The 16,264-nt window shown below is 35.5% G+C and overlaps 2 protein-coding genes and 1 long non-coding RNA gene across 3 annotated transcripts; 1 reads left to right on the forward strand and 2 right to left on the reverse strand.

Annotated features, from left to right (window-relative positions):
- Positions 1-519: 519 nt before the first annotated feature.
- LOC132296492 (uncharacterized) lies at positions 520-1,346 on the reverse strand. The gene is made up of 3 exons (XM_059794691.1): positions 1,134-1,346; positions 840-1,044; positions 520-707 (listed from the first exon to the last, which is right to left on the reverse strand). Exons 1-3 carry the CDS (start codon positions 1,344-1,346, stop codon positions 520-522), a joined length of 606 nt encoding a protein of 201 aa, XP_059650674.1.
- A 1,130-nt stretch (positions 1,347-2,476) lies between these two features.
- LOC132296493 (uncharacterized) lies at positions 2,477-2,950 on the reverse strand. The gene has a single exon (XM_059794692.1). The coding sequence runs from the start codon at positions 2,948-2,950 to the stop codon at positions 2,477-2,479; it is 474 nt and encodes a 157-aa protein (XP_059650675.1).
- Positions 2,951-13,880: 10,930 nt separating this feature from the next.
- Positions 13,881-15,564, forward strand: LOC132295405 (uncharacterized). The gene is made up of 2 exons (XR_009478461.1): positions 13,881-14,540; positions 15,380-15,564. It is a non-coding gene; the product is annotated as an uncharacterized LOC132295405 (long non-coding RNA).
- The last annotated feature ends 700 nt before the right edge of the window (positions 15,565-16,264 follow it).

Below are 16,264 nucleotides of genomic sequence, written 5' to 3' on the forward strand. Positions count from 1 at the left end.
TGTTAATTGCTGAATTTCAAATCAATTGTTTCCAAAAATTGATTTCTATTTCCAAAAATTACTTTCTGTTTTGTGTGTTTGTAAGGAATCAAAAGATTAGAGGGCTATGAATGTATTTCCAAAAATTGATTTCTATTTCCAAAAATTGATTTCTGTTAACAGCTAAATTGAACACCTAAATTAAGGGTTTTGTTTAGCAATTTCAACAACAACAAGGTGAGTATTTTGACTTACATCATTTAATTCCTTAATTGATTTCAACAACCAATTCCCATAATCTGTTTTTGTTTTGACGAATCCTAGAACAATGATATCATCCAATTCCCATAATCTGTTTTTCTTCTTTGTGTTTTTCTAGAAAAAACCGGTTGATGGCTCGCAAGGGCGGATCCAGGATTTATCGTTTGGGTGGGCTAATACTAAACATAAATTTAATAACAAAATTTCTTAAGCAAAAAAAATATATATATATTATAACATAATATAGATAAATATTTAAATTCAAAGATTACAAAATATTTATCTAAGTTGTGCTCGACGAGTCTTTAAAGACTTGAATTCGTCAATAACAGGCTCCAAGTCAATTTTCCAAACAAGCTCCCGTTCAAGATTGATGGTCATGCAGTCAGCGAGAAATGCATCTCCAATCCTGCTACGCATCGCAGTTTCAACACGTTTCATGCTTGAAAATACTCTTTCCGTAATTGCTGTAAAAACAGGAAGAGTCAATACAAGACGAATCAATCTATCAACCAAAGGGTAGTACTCAAACTTCTTGCTTACAACTAGTTCCCGACTTCAATTAGTAAGAGAAGAAATATTCTAAAACTTGGGATCACTAGATACATCAAGTTGATAATGCATCAACTGAAACTTCAATGTTTTAACATCTTGGACAGTGAAGTCCCAAGGATAGAATTTCTCAGCAAGATTGCATATCTTTTCCACGTTAAAATATTTAAAAGAATCACTAGGATCCAAAGCAGAGCTAAGAGTAAGAAGTTCCACTACTTCATTGTTGAATCTATGTTCTAACTCCATCAACTATAAATCTATTACAGAGTTGAAAATGTCAAAGTGATAATGGTGCTCAACTGTAATATGATCTTGTTGCTGACAATAACGACCCATACCTCTACATAACGAGAACTCAAATCAGGTATATCAATGTTATATCGATTGCAAAATAACACCACATTGGCAAGAAAAATATCCCAATAATCTTCTCTGAATTTTTGAAGGAGATTTTTAGTTGATGAGACTAATTTCAAAGCATTTAGAATATCTTGAGAATTGCATTGCAAGGCCTGGCAAAGTGTGTCAATGAATCCCATAATGTTATCCATTAGGTGTAAAATAAATATGAATTCAAAGTTTCTCATTACCTTGTAAACACCTGAAGCTCGCCCACATATTTATTGACTTTGTCCACCATTTCTAAGACTTTCAACAACTCTGCAGGATGCAATATACATATCAATCAAATCCTTCACAGAATCATAATGTGAGCTCCAACGAGTAGCTCCAGCTCGATGCAAGGTGCCAATCTGATTAGCACCTTTACCAGATTCACGTTCACCTGTGCTTAACATAAATGCAATATCATCCCTTTGAAAAGATTTTAATTCAGCAAGACGCTTAGGAGAGGAAGCAACAAGATTGACAATACAAGTTAGGTGAGAGAAATATTGCCAAATATTCGTCTCATCTTTTGCTGCTGCAACTAATGCTAATTGTAATCGATGTGTAAAACAATGGACATAATAAGCAAATGGGCAATCTTTAAGAAATAATGTTTGTAGTCTATTCCATTCGCTGCGCATATTACTAGCACCATCGTACCCTTGACCTCTCAAATTTTGAATTGAAAGATCAAACCGACCAAGAATAACACATATTGTATCCTTAAGCGTAACTGCTGATCTGTTTTCAACTCCCACAATGGCAAAAAAAACGTTCCATTTGTAAGCCATCATGCTTTACATATCTTAAAACAAGAGCCAATTGCTCTGTATTAGACTCATCTTGTGCTTCATCAACAAGAATACAATATTTACCTCCCGTAATTTCATCACAAATCAGTTTTCTCACTCTGTTTGCAAGAATATGAATAACCTCTTTTTGAATTGACAGAGCAATGTATTGGGCATTTTGTGGATCATTGTCTAAGATAATACTTGAAAGTTCATCATTTCCTTCCGCTTTGCACTTTAACACGTCAATAAAAATTCCCTCGATTTAATGAACTTGAACTTTCATCATGGCCTCTAAAACCAATTCCTTGCAATGCTAGCAAGCGAACAATTTCAGTAGTTGCTTTAAGCCGCATTCGATTCTTCAAAACCTGCTCTCTTGATTGGGCATTCAACATTTTATTAATATGTTGTGCCGATTTCTTGAAATTCCCATAAAGTATGGCACATTTTGTATGTGGTGAGGATTGAAGTCCTATGTGTTTCAAGAATACACAATTTTTTCAATCATTAACTCTCTTCCAACCGCTAAATCCACCAACTACAAGTGAAGAACGACTCGCCACCGTATTTTCAAAGAGAAAGCATGGAAAACAATATACTTTATCTTTTGAAGGAGAATACTCTAGCCAAGGAAATTGCTTGAACCATTCATACTTAAATTGTCGATTCTGCTTTCCATCTGAAGAGTTAGGATAATTGGAAAGTTTAGGTTGATAAGGCCCCAAATTGATGTAAGCTCGTCTAAGCTTATCCATTTGATTTACCGGGTATTCATGTATTTGAATACGTAACCCATGATCTCTTTCAATAGAAGTGGAGTGAAGTTGATTGGGTTTAACAACTTGAGGTAGGGCAGGAGCCACAGGAGGTTGCAAATCAAGATCACTAGGTATATCATTTTTCAATTGATCATCGTCAACGCTAGATGCACTACCACTAGGTATATCCTTTTTCGATTGACCATCGTCACACATTTGGCCTCTCTTTTGATATAATAAGAGAATAGACATACTTTTCACATTCTTATTTGGAGGTTGATATTGAGCCATTATTATTTAACCTAATAAAATTAAAGAATGAGGTAGAAATACCTAAATCAAAATATATCAACCAATAACATGCTAAGACCAGCTGTAAACTGTAGTTTCTATTTTTTAACATTCTATCACAGTATCACTGCTTGTCTACTTTTTCCAAATTAACATAAACGATGTTGTTTAATTCTATTTTAGACTTTTTAGTTTGCAAAACAAGTAATTTTAAATTTTTAAGTAATTACCTAAATCAAAATATATCAACCAATTAACCAAACCCTATATTAAGTAATTTTGTTAAGAAAAAATATGGAATAAAAATAAATAAATAAATATATATATATATATATATATATATATATATATATATATATATTGAATAATTGAAGAAATGACTTACCTTGAATATCAATTGATCCAATTTGTTGTGCACTTGTGCTTTATACTTAGAGTCTGAAGTGATGAAAGATTGAAAGCAATTCCAATTTGTTGGCCTTCAACAATTTCTGCAAAGGGATATCCAATTAGAAATTGTGTGATTCAATTCAATTTGTTGACTTTTAAGTAATTTACCTAAATCAAAATATATCAACCAATTAACTAAACCCTATATTAAGTAATTTTGTTAAGAAAAAATATGGAATAATATATATATATATATATATATATATATATACATGGAAATTAATAATTGAAAGTCTGAAGTGATGAAAGATTGAAAGCAATTCCAATTTGTTGGCCTTCAACAATTTCTGCAAAGGGAGATCTAATTAGAAATTGTGTGATTCAATTCAATTTGTTGACTTTTAAGTAATTTACCTAAATCAAAATATATCAACCAATTAACTAAACCCTATATTAAGTAATTTTGTTAAGAAAAAATATGGAATAATATATATATATATATATATATATATACCTGGAAATTAATAATTGAATAAATGAATTATGAGTTACCTTAAATATCAAATTATCGATTGATCATTTGATCGTGCACAGTGATGAATCATGAATACAATTCCAATTTGTTGGGTAGGACCGTAGGACTGGGGGAGGCTAAAAAGGAAAGCCTGAAATATGCAATGATTTGCCCTAAAATTTGAAGGAGCCGAAGTGCCGAACATGAGACAGTGGTGGCCGGGACTGTGGGAGGCTGTAAAGTGTAAAGTCAAAAGTGTTAAGACTAAAGTGTAAAGCGCGAAATGATTTTCCCTAAGTTTTTATTATTATTATTATTTTTTTTTTCTGGTGCCCATCATGGGGTTATTTGGTTTGGGCCTTTCTTTTAGTATGGTGGCTGAGTTGAAGTTGGGCTTCATTGGGTATTTGGAGTGGGCTAATACTATTAATTTTTTTTTTCTTTGGGCTAGGCTAATATATTAGTATAGTAAAAAAAAAAAAATTTTTTTTTGGGGTGGGCTACAACCCACCCTTGCCTAGCCTTGGGTCCGCCCTTGATGGCTCGTTTTTGCTCTCAGTCGCAAACAGATCCTGTAGCAGTTTTTTGACCCTCTTGACCTCTTCTGATCTAGGGGCAATTTGGGTATTTCACAGTGAGTTTTTTTGTATTTTCTTCCACGTTGTCAGGTAGAAAACTTGATTTTGGGGGAGGTTTCTTCTTCGTGTTTTTCTAGAAAAATTCGTTTCTGACCTTGTTTTGGCTCTCAGTTGTGGCTGGAACTTTTCTTCCCCTAGCATGTCATAGTGCTTTTCGAGGTGCTCGTGGGGTGCTTGTCTCGACGTCGTGACGTTAATTTTTGTTTTTGCTCGTTCTCCTTCGTCCGGACTCCAAATCCAGTGAACTTTTTCTTGAACTTGATTAATTTTTTGCTGTATTTCCAACGGTGTGCTCGGTTGCACCCAGATCTTCCTAGATAATTACCAGTTTACTCTTTTAGCCTTAAGGGCTTGTTTTTCTTCGTCATGTCATTTTTCCTTTATTCGGACTCCAAATCATGTGATTCTTGAGTCCATCTTGATTAGTTTTTTGTTGTCTTTCCAGCTGTGCTCGGTGGCCCCCGAATCAATTTTTTCAAAAATAACTATTTTGCCCCTGGGAGCTAAATTGTTACTTTTCTGATCTTTTATTTCCGCGTTAGTTGTCATTGTGTTCCAGACCTCATGGAAGGTCCTCAAAGTGTCTTAGAGGCATGTTGTGCCTTAGGAGACTGTTGTCTTATTTCTTACTTTCGTATCTGGATCCACTATTGGGTCAATCTCTAGTTTATCACAGGATGCACTGGCTTGAAGAACCAGGTCGTCATACGTGGTATCAGAGGTCCTAGGTTTGAATGCCTTGGATGACGGGTTTTAGGTGCATTTCACGTTTTTGTTGCTTTGTTTTACGTGTTTATATGCTTCATGATAACATGTTTTGGTTTGATAACATGTTTATATGCGTACGTGCTATATGTGGTATGCCGTTTATTTAGTATGATTGTATTCCATTGTAAAGAGCATGACATATGATGTATACTAAGTTAGATTTATATATGCATAACTGTCTTACATATTTAGTATGACACAGGATTGGTCATTGAGGCACGAGTTGAGATTGATGGTGATTGTAGTCACAGTTTCATTATAGTTTAGGTCGTTGTTGATCTAGCATCAGTTTTGAGGTAGGTAGAGAGACACCTTTTGTTTAGACTCTTGTGAGTTGAGTCATTGACTGTAGCTGTAGGACTAGATTTGTTGGTTTTGTGGGCCAGTGCATGGCACTGTCATTCTACCATAGTGGCTAGCTACGAGAGCATTTCGGATGGAATCAGCATTGGTTTTGTCCTGATAGGCATATTCCCTTTGATTGATGATAATGATGGTTGTTTTGGGGATCAATTGTAGTGATTGATTTGGTTGTTGCTGGTATAGCTAGAGTAGCCATTTCATTTGAGTTCTCCTTGCGTGATGACGCTTTTGTGGTCGAGTCGATTGATCAATGTTTCGGGTTAGTGAGAGCATTGCATTGTTAGTGTCACTCATAGTGTCACCTTTACATTCGGAAACGGATTGTAGGAGTCTTACCATTATGGTGAGGGCTCACGTTTGTTTTGAGACAGGTTGTTGTCACATTGGTTTTTGGAGTCAGATTATAGCTAGGACTTGTTTCCCTTTTACCTGGACACTTTAGGACACGATGTCCATAGGGTTCATTGTTGCATCATTTTATCTTCTACAGTTTTGTTTATTACAAGTTAGTATTATGATTTATTTTATTGTGAAGCATGAGTAGGTGAAGGTCTATCAACATTTGTTTTCTTGTTGTGTGATATTAGCATGCCTTATTTATATGCTTAGAGATGCCGTGTTGTTGCTGTGCTTTAATGACATGCTTTTGTGTTCACGTGGAGACGTGCCGCATGTACTCTTAACTTTATATATGTGAGTAGATTTACTTATTTGGTAGTTGCCTTCCTTGTTATATGCATGACTTCCATTTTGGTTTTCCTATTTGTTTCCCTCGGTCGCGCGTAGTTTGTATGCCGGTTTCTGTAATGGTTTCATTATGAGATTCCTTGTAGAAGAGTTTTCATATTTGTTTTGTCTTGAGATGTCTACTTCCCTAAGGTGGGAAGAATGCTCCATTTTCATATTTGATGTGTTGCCACTTGTAGGAGAATAGGGTTTCTCCTCTTTTTCTTGGTTCGTATTTGGGATTTCATAAGGAGTGAGTCTCTTTTCTTCGTCACCTTGTGCACGGTTTTGGGGTTGGTTGGTCCGTGAGGATCGCCGTTGTTGTCTTGAGTCCTTGGTGAATTTTGGTCGACATACTCCCATGTAGGGGGTGAAGTCTTTGACGTTGTTATCTTTTGTTTCAGAGGTGGAGTCGTGGTGTTGTCAATCTTAGGACTGGTGGTTCTTTTCCTTTATGTCTTCCCTTGGGGAGTTTTTTCCATGGTTATTGATGGAGTTGTGGTGGTCAGAGTGAGTTGATTTATGTGAGAACACTTTATGGGGACTTGTGTCCATATCATTGAGGATTTGTTTGATTCATAAGATGAGTTCGATGCTTTTTTGAGGATGTCTTTTGGAGACTTGCTTTGGTTTTTGGAGACCTGGATGTAGTTGAGTCTTAGGAGAAGTTTAGGAGATTGCTGTTGGATATGGCTTATTTGTGGATTTTTCTCATCCTAGTTATGGCTAGGCATAGTTTTGAGGAATCGTAGTTCCAGTGAGTGACTGTTTATGGACTGAAATTAAGGAATTTTTATTTAGCTTGGTGACGCCAAGCACGGTTTTGAGAGACTTGTTTTGTGACGTTGGTTGTTTGGATTTTGATGTGTGTGCCACGTCGTGGACTTATTTTTCAAGGATTTAATTATCCGTGATAGGGATTTTGATCCAATGTTTGATTCCGGTGTGGTTTTGTAGTTATTTTAGGAAGATATGTGGGACTTTCGATGAAATGTCTTGTAGTGAGGTTCGTTTTGATTCCTGGTGGTATTGATTTCTCTGTTAGGCTTTAAATTCTTGATTGATGTTGTTAATAGGAGTATTTTGAGACATTGGAGTTGTTGGTTTTGTTATATTGAGGATTAAGACCTTAAGCCAGAAGGTACCTGTAGCATAGTCGTTAGGGTTTTGAGAGTGGCTGGGATGTCGACGTCTTTGGACCATGTCTCAACTCTTACGGAATGCTGAGTTACCGAATTACTTTTGGTAATGATGATTCACGACATTGATGTCATTTGTATCGAGAGGTTTTATGGGTAGACCTAGTGGGGGCAGGTTATGAACTAGTGCCTTATACTGTCATGCTACCGTACAAGTTGTGTGTTGTGGGCGGGTGCTAGTTGCCGTTGATGCTACCTTATTGACGAGTAAGTGTGGGTGAGTGCTAGATACTATCATTGCTGCCACATATTTGAGTACGTCATCGGCGGGTTCTGGTCACTATTCGTACTGCCACATTGTCTTTGTTCTATACCCTGATTTGATACATGGTTATCTTGGAAATCTTTTGGTGGTTGTTTTTGGATCAGTATGATGATTCATCAAGAGGAATGCTTACAGTTGTTACTTTTTGTTTCTTTGTCTGACCTTGGGTTCTGTATGTGACCTTTGACTTGTCATGTGGCCGTGTGGTCACTTCTCTTTTGAGGGGCTGTCCTGACGTAAGCATGTGGGTGCGAATGACATTGGTTTATGTGTTATCTTTCAGTTTTGGGATTGCTTTTGTAGCATGTTGTGTGGGATACTCGAAGATGTACTCCGTAGTTGTCCTGGTTTCACCTTTTGATTGTTGGGGCTAGATTTTGGGGACGAAATCCCTTTAAGGTGTTAAGGTTGTAATGACCCGGTCATTTTCTTTCTTTCTTTTTTTCTCAAATTTTGCGTATAAATTTTTTCCGTTATCTTTTCTATTCTGTGTTTGGTTTTTCATCACTTAGTATCATCTCGAGTGCTCAGAAATGGTTTCTGAGACTCTTTCCTTTGGATTGACAACTTCCTTTAAAGACCGAGTCATTTCCACATTTTTCGTTTTTCAACGCTATTCACTTTTTGTCATTTTCCCTATTTTGTCTTTTCCCCATTTGTCACTTTTTGATACAACCTCACTTTTTGTGCTCGGAGTTGGTTTTTGACTTCATGTATCATCATTCTAAGTGGTTTTCACGAAAAACGTATCTTTACTTTGCAGTAAAGTACTCTGGTTGCTCTTGGTATCCATAGGGCATGGATGCATAGTTTTTCAAAATCTTTTTCTTTTCTTAGGGTATTTTTTGTAAATATCTTTTGAAGATATTTTATTTCAGGGGTTTTTAAGAAAATATTTTTGAAAGATATTATCATTCTGGGTCATTAGTGCTGTTTTCACTTTTTGGAGGGGTCATTGTGCAATTAAGAAAGGTATTGCAAAAATGCCTCATTTTGAGCCTGGATCCTCGTATGGGATTCATTTTCACTTTTCATCAAGCCGTGTACTCTTAGAATTGTCTTCTGGTCGTTTTTCCCCAGTTTTAGGGTTTCTAGCCCTAGTTGGCACCGAACTTGTTCGGGGCATATCTCTCTACTCAGTACTCAGTTTTCGATGTTGTTTCTTCTGTTGTTCATATTTTCTCATATCAGTTCTTTTTCGTTCACAGAGTTTTGCCGTTTGAGTGCGTCTGCTCAAATTTCATTTTTTCGGACCCGGCGGGGCACTTTTAGGGTTTTCCTATAAATAGGGGGTTATAAAATAGAAAAGTGATCTTCCCCTCTCTTCATGCACGACCAAAAGCTGTCATGGAAGCCCAAGGGGGGCTGCCACCCTTCTTCTCTCAATTAAACCTCCTTCCCTTTGCTAAAAAATCGTAGTGCCTTCGTGTTTTATACTTGTCTTGACTACGCGCATCTTTCCCCCTTATTAGAATCCATTTTTTGTCATTTTTTGAGTTCAGGTTTAAGGCCCAGTTTGGATTTTGGTATGTCCTCTTTGGAGTTTAATGTTCACCATGTTGTCCCCGACATAACCTAGGAGTATCATCGGATTCGGAGCAGTTTTATTTCGGTGGGGATTTGAGATTTTCATCTCAAATGGGGGTAGGGGGTGTTATAGTTTCATATTTTTGTTGTCTTGCATGCTAATGATGCTTATACAACTTGTATGCATGCTTTTGTTCATAATTTAGAATTTAATTTAATTATTTTCTTTGTGTAAGGTTTAATTCTTATGATGATATTCAACTTAGAATTAAATTGTGGCATGCTAGAAATTTAGGCCTTGGTATGGTGGTTGATATATATTAAATTGTGATTATTTGAATAAGAATTGTAACTTTTATTTAATACTTATCTTTTGTGAAAGTTTAATTCACATAGTTGTATCAAGTATGGAATAAATTTGTAATGTGATATTAAAGTAGGCCTTGGTGAGTTCTTGAACATACGTTAATTTGAGAGCATTTGGAGTTGTTTAAAAATCTAGAGGAAATTATTTAATTAGTTTAATTAATTTTATTTTAAGTATTTTAATCACTTAATTAGTTATTTAATGTTATGTATGTGATGACCATGATATGTCCTTCAACATATATAAATTTGAGATTATTTGGAATTAATTTGGAATCTAGAGAATTTAATTATTTTTATTTAATTAAATTCTATCTAATTGCTCCATGGATTTAATTATGTTTTGGAAGTTGTTTCTATGTTTATATCATGGACTTGGACTTGTTGTATATTCACTTGGTTACATTTTGAGCATTGGATAACATAGTTGTTATATTTATATTCATGAGAATATGTTTTCCTTATTGAATATATCATTGTCTTGTGTAATGAGTTGCACATTTTATATTTGACATCTTTTATGCCATAGTAGTTATGGACTTAGAGCATGTATTGTATGTGTTTCCAATTTTGGTTGTGCGTAGTAGATAATTGATTATCTTGTATATACATGTTGATATATACGTTGTTGCACAACTTAGTGATTTTGGAAACTTGGGGATGTTGTTATTTAATTAAGGCTAGGACATGGTTCTAGTACGGGGGATTGTCCCTCTACAAGTCTAGTGCACACATAGGGAGGTTACCCATGGGCTAGTAACCCTAAAATAACTATGGTGTCAGTCTGATCCGGCATGACGTCCAAGTATCCGCCTGGTTTGATTTTGTATTTCATTTCAAGTTGATAATTAGATGATATCGTAACTTGTTATTCCTTATTTGATTTTCCATTTTGAGTTTCAAGATGTTAACTTGAGAAATCATGCTTTATGCGTGGTATTGGAAGTTCCAATGCTAGTTAAATTACATCGATATCGTGACTTATGTTTTATTGTTCTAATGTAGCTGAGGATGATTCCTTAGACTCATTTGGAACATAGACGCTAGGTGGCATGACCCACTTTAATTGTTTTTGTATCTTAAATTGCAAATTGATACTGTTGAGAACCTATATCATGTCGCGTTGTACAGTATGCTTCTATATGGTTAAATTGCATAAATGATGTGATTTATGCTAGAAATGATCTAAGGTAGCCTAGGATGCTCCCTGAGTATCATTTTGACATAGACGTTAGGTGGCATGAGCCCCTTGACATGTTTCACCTTAAGGCGATAATTTTGTAAAATGCAAGTTCGATGCATGCTCATTTCCTACGAGTAGCTTTATGTCACTCACCCCGAAGTTACTGGGGATTTGTTTTAGGTACGAAGGCTTTGTTCGTGATGCTCATCATTCTTTGGATGACTTGTAACTTTTAAATTTTCATTTTATGCAAATGTTACCATGAAATGTCATTTTATAACCTTATATATTAAAACTTATATCCTTGATTCCAAATATGTAATGCGTACCTAAGTACACTTTTTGGATACTTATTTTGTATGTATGACATGAGGCCAAAAGCCATTAATTCTAAAGTTTACAAATATGTTTTTTTTTTAAACTTGAGATTTTAGTACTTGGTAGTATTCATCGACTTTTTTTTGAAAAATGTGTCGACCGATCCGAAACTTCCGGGGGTCTTGTGGGTGTATTTTAATATTGCATTTTAAATTTAGACGATTTAAAAACATCCCGAAACCCCATTTCCTTTCCTTTGGCAGCAGCTCGGAAAGATTTTAAACTTCTTAAATTGATTTTTTTTGGGGTATTCTGAGCATTTTACAGTGCATTTTCTTTGTTTCAGTCTATGTTATCGGGTAGAAAACTTGATTTTTGGGGGGGGGGGGGTTCTTCTTCGTGTTTTTCTAGAAAAATTCCATTGATGACCCATTTTTGCTCTCAGTCACAGACAGATCCTGTAGCAGCTTTTTGACCTTTTAACCTTTTCTGATTTAAGGGCAATTTGGGTGTTTCACAATGAGTTTTTTGTGTTTTCTTTCTCGCTGTCGGGTATAAAACTTTATTTGGGGGGGGGGGGGGGGGGGGCGCATGTTTTTCCAGAAAAATTCATTTCGGATCTCGTTTCAGCTCTCAGTTCTGGCTAGAACTTTTCTTCCCCTAGCATGTCATGGTGCTTGTCGGAGTGCTCGTGGGGTGCTCGTCTCGACGTCGTGACGTCACCTTTTGTTTTCGCTTGTTCTCCTTCGTCCAAACTCCAAATCGAGTGAATTTTTTTTTGAACTTGATTAATTTTTCACTGCCTTTCCAATGGTGTGCTCAGTTTCACCCAAATCTTCCTAGATAATTACCAATTTACCCTTTTAGCCTTAACGACTCGTTTTTCTTCGTTATGCCGTTTCTCCTTCATCCGGACTCTGAATCATGTGATTCTTGAGTCCATCTTGATTATTTTTTTGTTGTATTTTCAGTAGTGTGCTTAGTGGCACCCGAATCCATATTTTTAGAAATGACTATTTTGCCCCTAGAGGCCAAATTGTTACTTTTCTGATCTTTTGTTTCCGCATCAGTTTTCATTGAGTTCCAGACCTCATGGAAGGTCATCAGAGTGTCTTGGAGGCATGTTGTGCCTTGGGTGACTGTTGTCTTGTTTCTTACTTTTGTATCTGGATCCGCTATCGGGTCAATCTCCAGTTCATCACAGGACGCACTGGCCTGAAGAACCAGGGTCATCACAGCACTGCAATCGAAAGCTTGAAGAGATTTTGTGATGCTGTAATTGCGTTGTATACGGAGCAGTACCTACGCTCGCCAAACGAAAGCAACATTGCATATTTACTTCAAGAAGGGGAAGAAAGAAGATCCCCATGTAAGTATACGTATTACTTTTGATTACAACTCATGACTCTATAGATGTATGCATTGCGAATAGAAGAATTTCCCTAAAGGGTGGCATGACACCCACAAGGGGAGAGACAGTAAGCCAACCATCATATTGGAGGTGGTTGCATCAAAAAAATCTGTGGATCTGGCATGCTTTCTTTGGTATTGCTGGTTCACACAATGACGTGTATGTTTTAGATCATTCCCCAATATTCAATCGTATCATTAATGATACAATGCCTCTAATGAATTACAAGGTGAATGGACATCACTGTACGCTGGGGTATTACCTATCTGATGGTATATACCCTAAGTGGGCAACTTTGATGCAAACCATCCCGCACCCAACTACTGGAAAAGAGAATTTGTTTGGTCAAAGACAAGAATTCGGGGCATTTCGTATGTTGCAGATAAGGTGGGCTATTATAATGCATGGACCAATAAATTATTGGAAGAAAGAAGACCTAAGTAAGATAATGAGAATGTGCATCATATTGCACAATATGATTATAGAAGAGGAGGGCGATACTAACATTTTGGAATGGACACCTCTAGCAAATAAGTCGGTCTACCTTCCATAGTACAATCGAGACCGATCATTTTTGGCAACATACATCTCCACTCGCCTCAACAAGATTCGCAATGAAGAAAACAATGGGGATCTCAGGAGAGATCTCATGGAGCATTTGTGGAATAAATTTGGCAATGAAGAAGTTTAACAATAATATTGAGTAAAATGTATTTCTTCATATTGTTTGTTTGTGATTAATAAAGTATTATTTTAATTTTTTTTACTTATATATTTGTTGACAAATTTCAAAGAACGAAATTTTAAAAGACAAAGAAATAGAAATCATACATATTTATTTGAAAATAAAAATAAAAAATAAAATAATCAAAATCATAAATCATAAATATTTTTTTTACAATAAAATTATATTACATATAAAAGGAAATAGTAAAGAAAAAAACCATCTCTAACAATATTATTTTTTTATTAAAAAAAATTCATATATATTTGTTGACAAACTTACCAAAAAAAAAATCCAAAAGACAGAAATAGAAATCATACATATTTATTTGAAAATTAAAAAATAAAATAAAATAATCAAAATCATAAATGTTTTTTTTTTTTACAATAAAAATAAATTACATATAAAACGAAATAGTAAAGAAAAAAATCAAATGAAAAAAAAATAAAGAGCCGTTACAGTTTGTGGGGCCAGTCATCACTCGCAATTGATATGTTATCTGTGGCGATTGGCTTTGCGATTCTTCACCTGGGACCCACCATTTGCTAGCCTCATACCATGCAACACACTAGCTCCTCTGACTTCCCAGCTGGCAAAAAAATCCCTACACCGTTTGCTCTTAGGCTCTTTCTGGTTTGGGGTTCTTACATAAGCATAAAACTTGACGTGAGAAGATATGGAATACTGATGGACTCGAATTCAGTCCAGTTCACTATTCCTCCAGTCCATGCAGTTCATTTTTTTCGTTGGCCCTCCTTCTGCCACGTCGCCCTCCTTAACCGTGGTTTATGCTTGAGTTTGTTTCCTTGCACCAATAGTTAGACAACAAACATGCCCTCTCTCGCGCTCCCTCCAAAACCCACAGTAGCCCTAAACCCCAAATCCCACCATTAACCAAATTATTTCCCAAATTAATGTCATTCTTTCCCAAATCCTGCCATTAACGAAATTATCTCCTGCACGATTTCTGTTTTCCAAACAATTTTGTTTCCAAAAATCGATTTCTATTTTGTATGTTTGTGAGGGAAAAGAAAATTATAGGGCTTTGATTGTGGTGACCGGAGTTGATTATGGATTTACACCTAAATTAAGGGTTTTGTTTAGCAATTTTGACGATAGCAAGGTGAGTATTTTGACTTACATCATTTAATTCCTCAATTGATTTCAACAACTAATTCCCATAATCTATTTCTGTTTTGACAAATCTCAGAACAATGATATGTTAATTGCTGAATTTCAAATCATTTGTTCCAAAAATCAATTTCTGTTTTGACAAATCCCATAACAATGATATGTTAATTGCTGAATTTCAAATCATTTGTTTCCAAAAATCGATTTCTATTTCCAAAAATCAATTTCTGTTTTGTGTGTTTGTAAGGAATCAAAAGATTAGAGGGCTTTGATTGTATTTCCAAAAATCGATTTCTATTTCCAAAAATTGATTTCTGTTAACAGCTAAATTGAACACCTAAATTAAGGGTTTTGTTTAGCAATTTCGACGACAACAAGGTGAGTATTTTGACTTACATCATTTAATTCCTTAATTGATTTCAACAACCAATTCCCATAATCTGTTTTTGTTTTGACGAATCCTAGAACGATGATATCATCCAACGGGTTTTGGTGCCATATATGTGAAAGCAATGGTTTTAGTTATCAATCCACTATACGTATTTTATTACTATCATGTTCTGTTTATCATTCTTCATAACAAACGTCTTTGTTTTGGTTTTATTCTGTGTACATGATTTTTAAACAAAATTTGAATTTCTGGGAACATATCCCTTACACATTATGTTATATCCACCAACATAGCATTATCAGTTTTCCATGTTACACATTTATGTTATAGCGAATTTGTGAAAATAAAAGTATTGGCATAAGACCACTATACTGATGGGATCATGTTATTTTTATCGTACTTGCACACTTTTTTCTTATGTTCATACTTCCGTGGTGCAGCCGGCTTGTTATTTGATTGTAGGAATCATGAATGAAGAAGTGCCACACGTTAATGATGATTTTGCTTAGATTGTTCATAATGGTCATAACGTTGTTTGTGTTGAGAATGTTGATAATGATATTTGCGATACCGTTGTTTGTGTTGAGAATGTTGATAATTCTGTTTATGTTCAGAATGTTGATAATGTCGTTTGTGTTGACAATGTTGATAACCTCGAAGAATTTACAGCTGAATATCATAGAATAATGTCCATGGAGTTTGAATCCCCCGAAGTTGCTCATAATTTCTATAACGCATACGGTGGTCAATTAGGTTTTAGCATTCGAAAGGAGTATACAAACAAAGACAAAAAAATAAATAAAAAAATGGATTAGTTACATCAACAATGTTTGTCTATTGCAAAGAGGGTGTTTGAGCCCAAGGCAGTAAGCCCCATACTATAAAGACCCTTAGGTCTGAAACTCGAATTGGTTGTGATACACAGATGGGTATTATGTAATGACAGATTAAAGCAAATTTATGTTGTATGTAAGTTTGTAGAAGCACACAACCACCCTTTTGTCAAACCTAATTTGAGGCACATGATGCCCTCGCAAACAAGTATTAGTGTTACCCAGTCGTTTGATGTTGAGTTGTCACATGCCGTAGGACTTTCATCGTCTACTGCATTTTATTTTATGGCAGGGGAAGTTGATGGGATTAAATCAGTTGGCTTCACAAAGCATGACCGACTCAATTACTTACAATAGAAAAGGCATTTGGATATGTAACATGGCAATCAGGTGTGGCTCCTGTCACATTTCAAAGAATAGTGCCGTAAAAATTCGTCATTCTACTATAACCTCCAATTGGATAATGAACAAATGATAATGAATATTTTTTGG

Source organism: Cornus florida, unplaced genomic scaffold (genome assembly GCF_030987335.1).
Source record: "Cornus florida cultivar Cherokee Brave unplaced genomic scaffold, ASM3098733v1 CherokeeBrave_3.0.0_Hap2_Chr02, whole genome shotgun sequence".
Classification (NCBI taxonomy): Eukaryota; Viridiplantae; Streptophyta; class Magnoliopsida; order Cornales; family Cornaceae; genus Cornus; species Cornus florida.